The sequence below is a fragment of the Pieris napi genome, chromosome 13 (genome assembly GCF_905475465.1).
Source record: "Pieris napi chromosome 13, ilPieNapi1.2, whole genome shotgun sequence".
Taxonomy (NCBI): domain Eukaryota; kingdom Metazoa; phylum Arthropoda; class Insecta; order Lepidoptera; family Pieridae; genus Pieris; species Pieris napi.
In genome coordinates this window covers 9,948,829-9,958,780 of record NC_062246.1, presented here as the reverse complement: position 1 = coordinate 9,958,780, position 9,952 = coordinate 9,948,829, and the positions used below count along the sequence as shown (strand labels likewise).

Sequence of the window (9,952 nt, the reverse complement as noted above, 5' to 3'; positions counted from 1 at the left end):
CGACAGATAGATGACATTTCATTACTTGCCTAGCCTGTTGACTGTTACTATTACTTTATATCCACTTTCTGCCACTCTCAAACTTGAAACGAAACTCTTCAAACTGTCAATATGGCGTCGGCAAACCACAACTTTGATGGTGTTTTAAAAATTTTCATGAAAAATAACAAGTACATTGGAAGAATGCAGTGAGAATAATAATGTGAATTTGACTTAAGCAATTTAATTTTAAAATAAATATTTTTTATGTCTATCTTTTTTATTTCTGCCAAATAATGACTCTATCGTACGAATGGCCTAAGTATTAGCCAGCCAGTTTATGAAATGTTGTAACAAACGCTTCGGCTGATTATCTTTCAGGCCGTTAGTTAAATGGCTAACCTGTTCATTGAACAGCTGATTCAGCTCGTTGGCTGCGACATACACATGATATTGACTCCTCCTTATTTCTTTCGAACAAGGTGCGAAATCCAAGTGCATTGTTTAGGGTCCTTACGATTAAATGATTCGGGTGATTCCGGGAATACGACTACTGGTGAAGATCTGTATGCGCATTATTAATTTGGGAGTACTATAATTGAATCTGTTTAGTTCGTGTTAAACAAGCAATCGAAGTGGTTTTTAATAAATATATACTAAGGGTAAGGAAATAGTAATTTTAATTAATTATAAAAATAAATTTTTTAATGTTTATTATATCATGTTTAATAATAAATTAAATGAGAAAAATGATTATAAGAATTTAATAGAAATAAAAATATTAAGTACAAAAAATGTGTGCGTGTACTAGGTGTACACACGTAAGAAGTGAAACTTCTTTATAACCTTATTTTTCGAAAAATGATCTACTATATGCAACTTAACGAAATTGGTTAAATAAAGTTTAACAAAAGGCTTTTATTATCATAGACATGAATACAAATACAATTATTTCATTTTACCTTGTTACTACTAAGATTATTACAGAATTTCATAAATTGTAATAGAATTATTACTATCATTGTTATCGTTATTATATATTTTTGGTGTTAATGGCTTCGAATCTCTTCGGATCAACCGTGGTAGGGACAAGAAAAAGATGGCGCGTAACCGAAAAACGTGACGATTTGCTACACGATTTCTCCCATACGTCGATTAAAAATTCATTCTAACGCCGATAAAGAAGTTTGACTTCAAAAAGCAACATGACGCGTAACCGAAAAACGTGACGATATGCTACAAAATTTCTCCCATACGTCGATAAAGAACTTTCATTCCAACGCCGATAAAGAAGTTTGTCTTCATCATGGCGCGTAACCGAAAAATGTGACGCGTAACGAAAAAATGTTACACTAAATTTTTTTCCAACCCCGATAAAGAAGTTTCACTTCAAAAAATCAATCAATCAATTTCGGACAGATCAACATACAAACGAAAATATACATAACTGTTAATTTAAGTAATTGATTTGACATAAAAACAAAAGACTTAGGTTTAATATAATAAGGGTGAGATTCAGAAACGAGACTTATTATTTATTAATAAAGTAAGAATAATTAACTCGTATTAAATAAAAATTTCTTAAAGACAAGCAACTAATATTAAAAATGTGTTACGTCGGTGTCCACGAAAGCCTAAGCCCTTTTTTTAGTATGGTGTTGAGCGTTTGAAGTGGAAGAGAAGCTTAGATGTAAGAGTGAGATTCAGATACGAACGCGCAAACAGCCCTGCGATTCTGTAACTCACTTATCCGCTGTGTGAATTCAAAAAGTGAGTTACAGAATCGCAGGGCAGGTATTTCAGATTTAGCGCTAGTATAGTTTCTCAAGCTTCCCTGAGTTTCGTTTCTGAATATCACCCAAAATAGAATATTTTAAAGTTTTTCGTGGAATGTATCTACTACATTATTTATACTTTACATGAATATTCGAATAATAAATTAAAAATTATACAGTCTATGCAAATTTATTGTCTGTTCATTAATAAGTTCAACAAAGTAATGAAATGTAATTCGACTTATTAGTTTAACATCAATTAAATAAAATCTGGCCTAACATAGCATTATTTTATTCACAATCTGCAACGTCTCTCTAGATAATACCAGTGCTGAAATAGCATTGGGTAAGCTCGATATACATCATCCCTGTTTAAGTATAGATGCAACTGACTTACTTCTGCGCCAAATCCTTCAACAGTTCATCTAAATTCCATCGCGCTAATCAGGGACTAAGCGAGGTCAACTGGACGCATCGTCTTAATGGAGATACTCTCGATAAAGTAACAGCAAAATTCTACGATATTGTGAAGAGATTTATTTTATAATATAAGTACCCCGTGTGGTATTCTAACTATCTGGTACACGTTTCGAAAGATAAACTAAAAGTACACCGACGTTGGAGAATGTATAAAATTCCGCGAGACTTTGACGCGTTCTCATTGTTGCGTAGGCAAAAACTTATGTCCAGAAAGTGCATGATATCTTAAGAACAGGACTAAAAATCCTAAAGCAATGTGGTCATATTTAAGAGGCAATGTAAATCAGAGTACGGTAGCATTCTAGTTCTTGATGAGTCCTACTAATCGGACCTAGAGATTTGTGATGATTTTAATAAATTCTTCAACAGTATCTTCCACTCTCCCGACAATACTTAAGACCTACCTGACCTACCCGAGTTGGATGTTATAAATAACAACATTCACATAATGGAACATGATGTCTCCAAAGCTATAAAAAATTAAGGTAACTTGCAACACCACTATCTCATATCTATATAAGGGACAGCCTTAACACATTCTGTACATTCCCTTTAAAATGGAAAGAAGCACATGCAGTTCCAATTCATAATAAAAACTCCAAAAAAAAATTGGATAATTATCGACCTATCTCAATCCTTAATTATTTTAGCAAACTATTTGAAAAAGTTTATTATTATAAGTCCATTAATCACTAAACAGCTATCGGAACGACTACACGGCTTTACTATGACATTGCTCAACTTTTTCTAACTTATTTTGTATTTTATACTGCGAAGTATGGATAAGGGTTAACAAATTGACGCTATTTACGGATATAGAAAAAGCTTTTGATCGTGTTGATCATATTATCCTGATACATCAGTTTTTCTCCCTTGGAATAGGTGGCGATCTTTACAGACAGATAAAGTCAGGCATAACTAACGGCAAGCAATAGTAATGGGCGGGTATAAAAGCACGTTTTATTATTAACATTACATCAGGAGTATTCCAAGGGTCAATACTTGGCCCATAATTATTTAATGCTTATTTATACGATATAAAATACTGTTTTCACTTCTTCGCGTCTTAAATTCGCATTATAATAAAATTCTACAAAATCTCATAGGCTAAAAATATCTAACAAACAAACCAAATTTTCAATAAACAAGAGGAAATGTATTTAGATAAACTTTTTGCGTAAAAACAAAAGAATACAATACATTTACAAAATCGACGACACCCTAATAAAACAAGTAAAATTAGTAAAAGACCTTGGAATATTGTTAGATGAAAAAATAGGCCTATCAGAACACATTACTCGGGTTTATTTAACTATGACACGAATTATGAGGATGTTAATATCTTCGCCTCCTCCTCTTAACCTCAGCGAAAGGCGGGAGAATTTTGATTTTGTTTGGCAGAAACAATTTTGTTTTTTTTTTTAAATATTAAATATAATTTCTCGTTGTTTAATGTAAAATTTCAGTTTTCTTTTACGACTTTCCACTGACCAGTAACCTTCTAATGTACTTATGTTTTCTGTTTCATATATATTGTTTATCTAAGTAATCTGTGTTGGCTTTGAATATTATCTAATTGTTTTGTTTTATAATAAGTTTGTTAGCTGTAAGATTACTAATAACTAAATCAAGAAAAACAGTTTATTCCAAATTGGCCATTGTAGGACTGTATATCTTTATTCTACGGAAATTTGTTTGTAAATAATGATAGTAGTAGTTTACCTTATTTTACCTTTGAAATATATACTTTTTTTTAATGCTTAAGTCGTAAATAGGAAAAGATAGCTTTCATATGAAGTATTTTTCCTGAAAAAAAAAAATAGATTTTGCTTTTACGACTATTTGTTTCCCGGGGCAAGCTAATTCTTAGTATACCTAGATGGCACATTGCGTAAGGAACTAATAATTTTATGTCATTAAACAGCATGTAGTTTGACCTTTTACTTCTCGTCTACCTTACGTATAGGCAGAAGCAATTGATATTTGGCCTATCACCTTCTAGGAATCCGGTTTAATATAAAGATGAAGGAGGAGAATCCAGGAGAGTCTCAGATCCGGAAGTCATTCGCGGGAGCTAACATTTTACTGACGGGAGGAACTGGCTTCCTTGGAAAACTGCTTATTGAAAAATTACTAAGGTCAGTTGTGCTTCTAGATTATTATTATTTTGTATAGGGAAATTCGAAATATAACCCATTTTAAATCTTTGTATCATGTACGTTTATGTACGTACATGTTCATGTACGTGATTGGTCGATCTCACGTCTACGAACACGATTGGTAGGTATCATCTATATAGTTTAGTTTTGCGTTTTTATTTTTCTATTTATTTATTGGGTCACATCTCTTTTGTGCAGATGTTGCCCGGAGCTTAATAAGATATATCTATTAGTGAGGCAGAAGAAAAATAAAGATCCACAAACACGATTAAAAGAACAGTTCGATGATGTGGTAGGTACAGAATATTATGCAAAACATTTTTAATGCCTAATGTTAATTTAATATTATGTGATATTTAATTAAGTTGATAAGTCATCAATTAGTCTTAAAGCCTACGTTCTCATTTGAATTTTTTCAGCTGTATGAAACACTTCACAAAGATCAGCCAGATTTCATCAAGAAGGTGGAGATTCTAGAGGGAGAGTTAGACAGCGAAAATCTTGGTCTCACAGACCAGGATTGGCTGACAGTATGCGATAAGGTACATTAATTATAGTATCCATATACTTTATAAATATATGTTTTATTTATTTCTTTGTTGTTCCAATATGTTCACTTGTTATAACACATTAGAAAACCGCTGTGGTTTGTATTAACCATAGCAGTATTTCTCTACAGTTTCAATTTACTGTTTATGTTGTACTGTTTATGTCCATTGATTAGCCGCGATAGCAAATACCTCAACGTTCTCTCGCCGTATACGTTGTTTGCTCTCGTCTCTGTACAGAGCCGAACTTGCGTTACCGAGTCTGTACGTCATACTAGTTTTTTTATGTCATCTCGACTATACTACATTATAGTGCAAAACTTTCTGATAGAACGCTGCGCCGCTTATAATTATAATTGTATAGGATACCTACTCAGTTTTGCATTTTCTTTTTCCTTATAATAATACAAAATAATTGATACACAATGTAATTTTATGTGTTCCATCATCTTTGACGCAAACAAATAAAAACCATAACTGATATTTAATTTCATGCTTTCAGGTTAATTTTATTCTTCACGGAGCAGCGACCGTCCGCTTTGACGAGACCCTGAGTAAAGCCGTGCGCATCAACACACGTGGCACCAAAGAGATGTTAAAGCTTGCTCGCTGTTGCAAATACCTTAAAGCTTTTGTCTACATTTCGACCGCTTATTGGTAAGGAAAGACAGTGACAAGAAATTCGCAACCCGTGGTTGCACCTCGATGGTGGTACCACGTCTTTCTTTTTGACGTGCACCACCACTCTGGTGAACCAGCTGTCAATTGAAATATTTCCGAACCTCAAAACAGCCCGAGCTGAGCTGTAAAGGCCCTTCAGACCAACAACGAGATTCCATTGAAAAATAAAACGAAAATATTATGTTTAAATTGTTGTGTTTTCTAAAGTTTGATTCCATGCAATATAAGTATCCCTCTCTTTGATTAACAAAGTACTCTATGTGTGGTGTGTCGTTCCTTACGTAAGGTTATTTTCGTACCCTATCTGTTAAAAAACACCGTCAATGTAAAAGTCGCAAAATTGTCTACCTCATGCCGTGGCGTAACCTAAAACAAATGTTTTATTTTCAGTAACCTCTCGCAACAACCGATAGAGGAAAAATTTTACGACTTTCCCCTCACCAGTGACCTTCTTATTGACGTAGTTGAATGCTTGGATTCAAAAACTGTAGACGACATTACACCTGGGTAAGTTTTATATTTACTTTTATTTTGCTTTGTACACTAATTAGGTATATAATGTTTTCTATTCTTTCGTTGTTTAATGTTTATTTATCTTTATATTATGCTTTTAGACTAATAGGCATGTTTCCAAATACATATTGTTACACAAAGGCGGCCGCAGAAAACCATCTTCTTAAACATTCTCAAGGACTACCTGTTGCTATATTAAGACCTTCTATAGGTAAGACGTTGACTAATATTATAGTTACCAAGTATTAAAAAATATCAATATGTTAAATAATAATGTAATCAGATTAACGGTGTTCAATAAATAGTGACAGTATGATTCAATTTCTTGGAGAAAAAACTAAATACGGGCAGGCATAGAGTAGATACCAGACAGTAGATATCATAAAAATTAAAAGTTAATCATTCATTCAAGTTATTTGGTTACGATGTTTCGGAACGTTTCTTTAAAATTGGAATATATTTAAGTTCGCGAGGTAAAATATCTCTGCTTGAAACATTTTGCTGGTAAACTTAAGATAAACATAAGGGGTTCACTCTCCTCCATATCCTACGGTTGCGCGTTAGGAAGAACATCAATTAACGCGACCACTGCATGTTGGTAGAGACTAATTAATAGATTTTAAAATTTGGAGACATTATTTGGAACATTTGGAAGGAATATGAAACAAACAAGACTGAGAAATTCACAAAGCTCGGGTTTGCGAATCCTCAATCTCCAATTCTAGATTGCAGGCGTTCCGCAAGGTTGTATTCTCTCGCCCACCCTATTCGTTCTGCATATCAATGACCTGTTGAACATTGACAACATCCATTGCAATGCAGATTACAGCACTATCGACACATTATATTCCGGCTATCCGAACATGTCTCGATCTGAAGTAGACGAGAACCGTAACAAACTTTTTCAAAATTGAAACTATACTGGAGAAAGTTTCTGTTTAGGGAGACCTTGTAAAGTTTAACTTTATAAAGACTCAGGTTTGTTCTTTTTTGGCCAAAAAATATTTCTTGATGTATGTAAGTAGATATTTTTGTAGTGTCTCCACAATTTGAAGGTGTTCGTCTTTGTACTTCACACATCCTCAGTATGCTTGGGGTATATCGAAAGGAGTCCAATTCCGCAATCTTCTAGAAGATAAATGTCAAACTGGCATCCAAAAAGCTAATGAGTAATGAAGTATTATTAATATGTAATACTTTCCAGTGATATCAACGGCAAAAGGCCCCATTCCTCTGGGTTGGATTGATAACATTTATGGACCGACTGGGGTGATTTACTTTTACATTTTAAAATTACTGTAAAATAAATAGTCCTGTATTTGATAATAAATAAAATGATCGCCATCTTATTTTATGTTTACTTTATAGGATTTTATATTAATAATAAAGTTTAACTTAATAAGAGAGGTTTTTGTGAGAGTGTTGGGGGATCTATATGGATGCATATAAAGTGTTAATGGTACTGTTTTAGATATGTGTTGGAGCTTCAGTGGGCATTATTCGAATAATTAAATGTAACCCGGATGCCGTCGCCGATTTAGTACCAGCTGATTTTGTTGTTAATGCTTGTATTGCCGTGGCTTGGAAGACTGCTCGACACCATAAAAAAACCTCTGAGAGAAAACTTGAGGACCACAGTGAGGGACCGACTAAAGCCGACCAGATTCCCCGTGTGTATAATTATGTATCTGGAAATCAAAATCCTATAACATGGCGTAAGTTATATTTCCTGTTACCTTTGTGGTTTTGTTTGGATGTAGTCCGAATGTAACTAAGTACTCTTTTGTCTTTTTCTGTCATATTGCGCTTACGATGTGATAAAAAGAGACAGGTGAGTACTTTAGTTAAGTTGGGCTAGACTGATTTATTTTTTATAAATACAGTGTTAGACTCCAGGTTCACTGCAAACTCAGTCGGGTGATCAATGTCTGCTTATGTCGGCTATGATACTTTCGTCAAAGCACCATTGCAAAACCATCGCTACCTAATAGAGTTCTTAATCTAATTAAGATATATCTATTTAATATACTAAAGAGATATTATAAATTTACTTTTTTTAGGTACTTTTATGAATTACGCACATATACACGGATTTACAATGGCACCGAGTAAAGCAGTCTGGTGCTATATGTTATTTCTTATAAATAACGCGCTCCTGTTCAGAACTTTGAACATCCTTCTTCACTGGATACCGGCTTATGTGTGCGATGGAGTAGCAGTTATGATTGGGAAAAAACCTATGTAAGTTCTACTAGCATAGCATAATATAAGATTATATAAATTTAAACCTGACAGGATCTAGAATTCGCGACATTTCGACTCGACATCAACTTCTAAGATAACCAGAAGGAGATTATCAATGCGGCGTGTTTTTTCTTTTGTATGTTCAAGCACAACTCCGCCGTCTGTGAACCGATCTGAACAAATGACCCTCGATTCGAATTTTGACTAAAATATATATATGTAAATACATATTATTTATTTATTTTATTTTTTATATATATTTTATGAAAATATCCGACTCAAAAAAATAACGTGTAGAATTTATACTTCTTTGGCGTAAAAAGATAAAAACTTTTTCCAAAATTGTATTCTACTTTTGTAGAAAAAACCACACTTACAATAGAAAAACTAAAATGTTGACTATAGCTAACATCAGGGTGTCGGTTTTTTGTGACGGTGTGCGGGAGCATCGTTAAAATTTACTCATCATTTTACCTTAACGTGCCAAAAGAAGTATAACTTCAAAAACGTAATTTACGTTTCTTACTTTTGCATACTTTTATGCATTATACTTAACCTATTTACTTACTTTCCAACGTTTTTAAACATAGTCCAATTTAATATAATTGATCATTTAAATTATTTCAGGCTAAAGAAAGTTTATTCGAAAATTGACAAGTGGATACATTTTAATAAAATTTTCGCGTGCGAAACCTGGAAGATGAGAAATTCCAACACTATACAACTTTTTAAGGAGCTGAACGAGTCGGACCGACATATATTTGACTTTGACATATCTGCTTTAGACTGGAATTCCTATATGTATAATTATATGATGGGAATTCGCTTGTTTCTTATCAAAGAGCCTAAAGAAACAATACCTCGAGGAATAACAAAACAATATTTACTAATAATAGCGAATTATATAGTTATGACAATTTACGCTATAGCTTTGTTTTGGTTTGCTAAACTTTTGGGTGCAGGTGTGTTGAAATTAATTTATAAAATTTTCAGCTGAAATTTAAAAACAATTTATAAATTTTGGTAGAAAAGGGGATAAACGTTTTTTTTCTTCGTAATAAAGTGTATTATTTATCAGTTCGTAATATAAATTTTGTAGATTTTTACAGTTAGTGAACTTAAAGGTAAAAAAAATATTAAAAGCAATAAAGAATTATACTTTTTTGGATTTTATATATATTTATTAGTATATATATCTAAATATATTTTAAAACAAAGTCGTGTTAGTTACACCACTTATAACTCAAGATCGGCTGGACCAATGTTAGTTATCTCTTTTTTGGTGGATTTTTCTCCATTCCGAATAGCAGAATAAGTAATAAAATATCGGACAAGTATGGAATAACAATAAATAAATAAATTAATATTACAATTGCAAACAGCATGTGGTGCCATCTGTTGACGAAATAAGAAAGTCAAAGTCCATCTAATCATCAAATATCTGCAAATATGTCACGAAATGAAGCGAAATAAAACATTACTGTAATTGCAAAAAAAAAATGTATTAATGTATAATAGCATGTATTTATATCTTAATTGAGGACAAGATATTATTAGACTGTAAGGCGGAACG

The 9,952-nt window shown here is 32.8% G+C and overlaps 1 protein-coding gene across 3 annotated transcripts; it reads left to right on the top strand.

Moving 5' to 3' along the window:
• The first annotated feature begins 524 nt into the window (after window positions 1–524).
• On the top strand, window positions 525–9,547 carry LOC125055618 (fatty acyl-CoA reductase wat-like). 3 transcript variants are annotated; one of them, XM_047658082.1, is made up of 12 exons: window positions 538–641; window positions 2,604–2,719; window positions 4,237–4,372; window positions 4,592–4,685; window positions 4,813–4,935; window positions 5,444–5,598; window positions 6,013–6,129; window positions 6,237–6,346; window positions 7,340–7,404; window positions 7,607–7,850; window positions 8,196–8,376; window positions 9,007–9,547. In XM_047658082.1, exons 3-12 carry the CDS (start codon window positions 4,257–4,259, stop codon window positions 9,374–9,376), a joined length of 1,575 nt encoding a protein of 524 aa, XP_047514038.1. In that variant the 5' UTR covers window positions 538–641; window positions 2,604–2,719; window positions 4,237–4,256; the 3' UTR covers window positions 9,377–9,547. The 3 variants fall into 3 exon arrangements, with proteins under 3 accessions (XP_047514035.1, XP_047514038.1, XP_047514036.1); XM_047658079.1 differs by lacking the exon at window positions 2,604–2,719 and having other exon boundaries at window positions 525–641; XM_047658080.1 differs by lacking the exon at window positions 538–641 and having other exon boundaries at window positions 1,748–2,719.
• The last annotated feature ends 405 nt before the right edge of the window (window positions 9,548–9,952 follow it).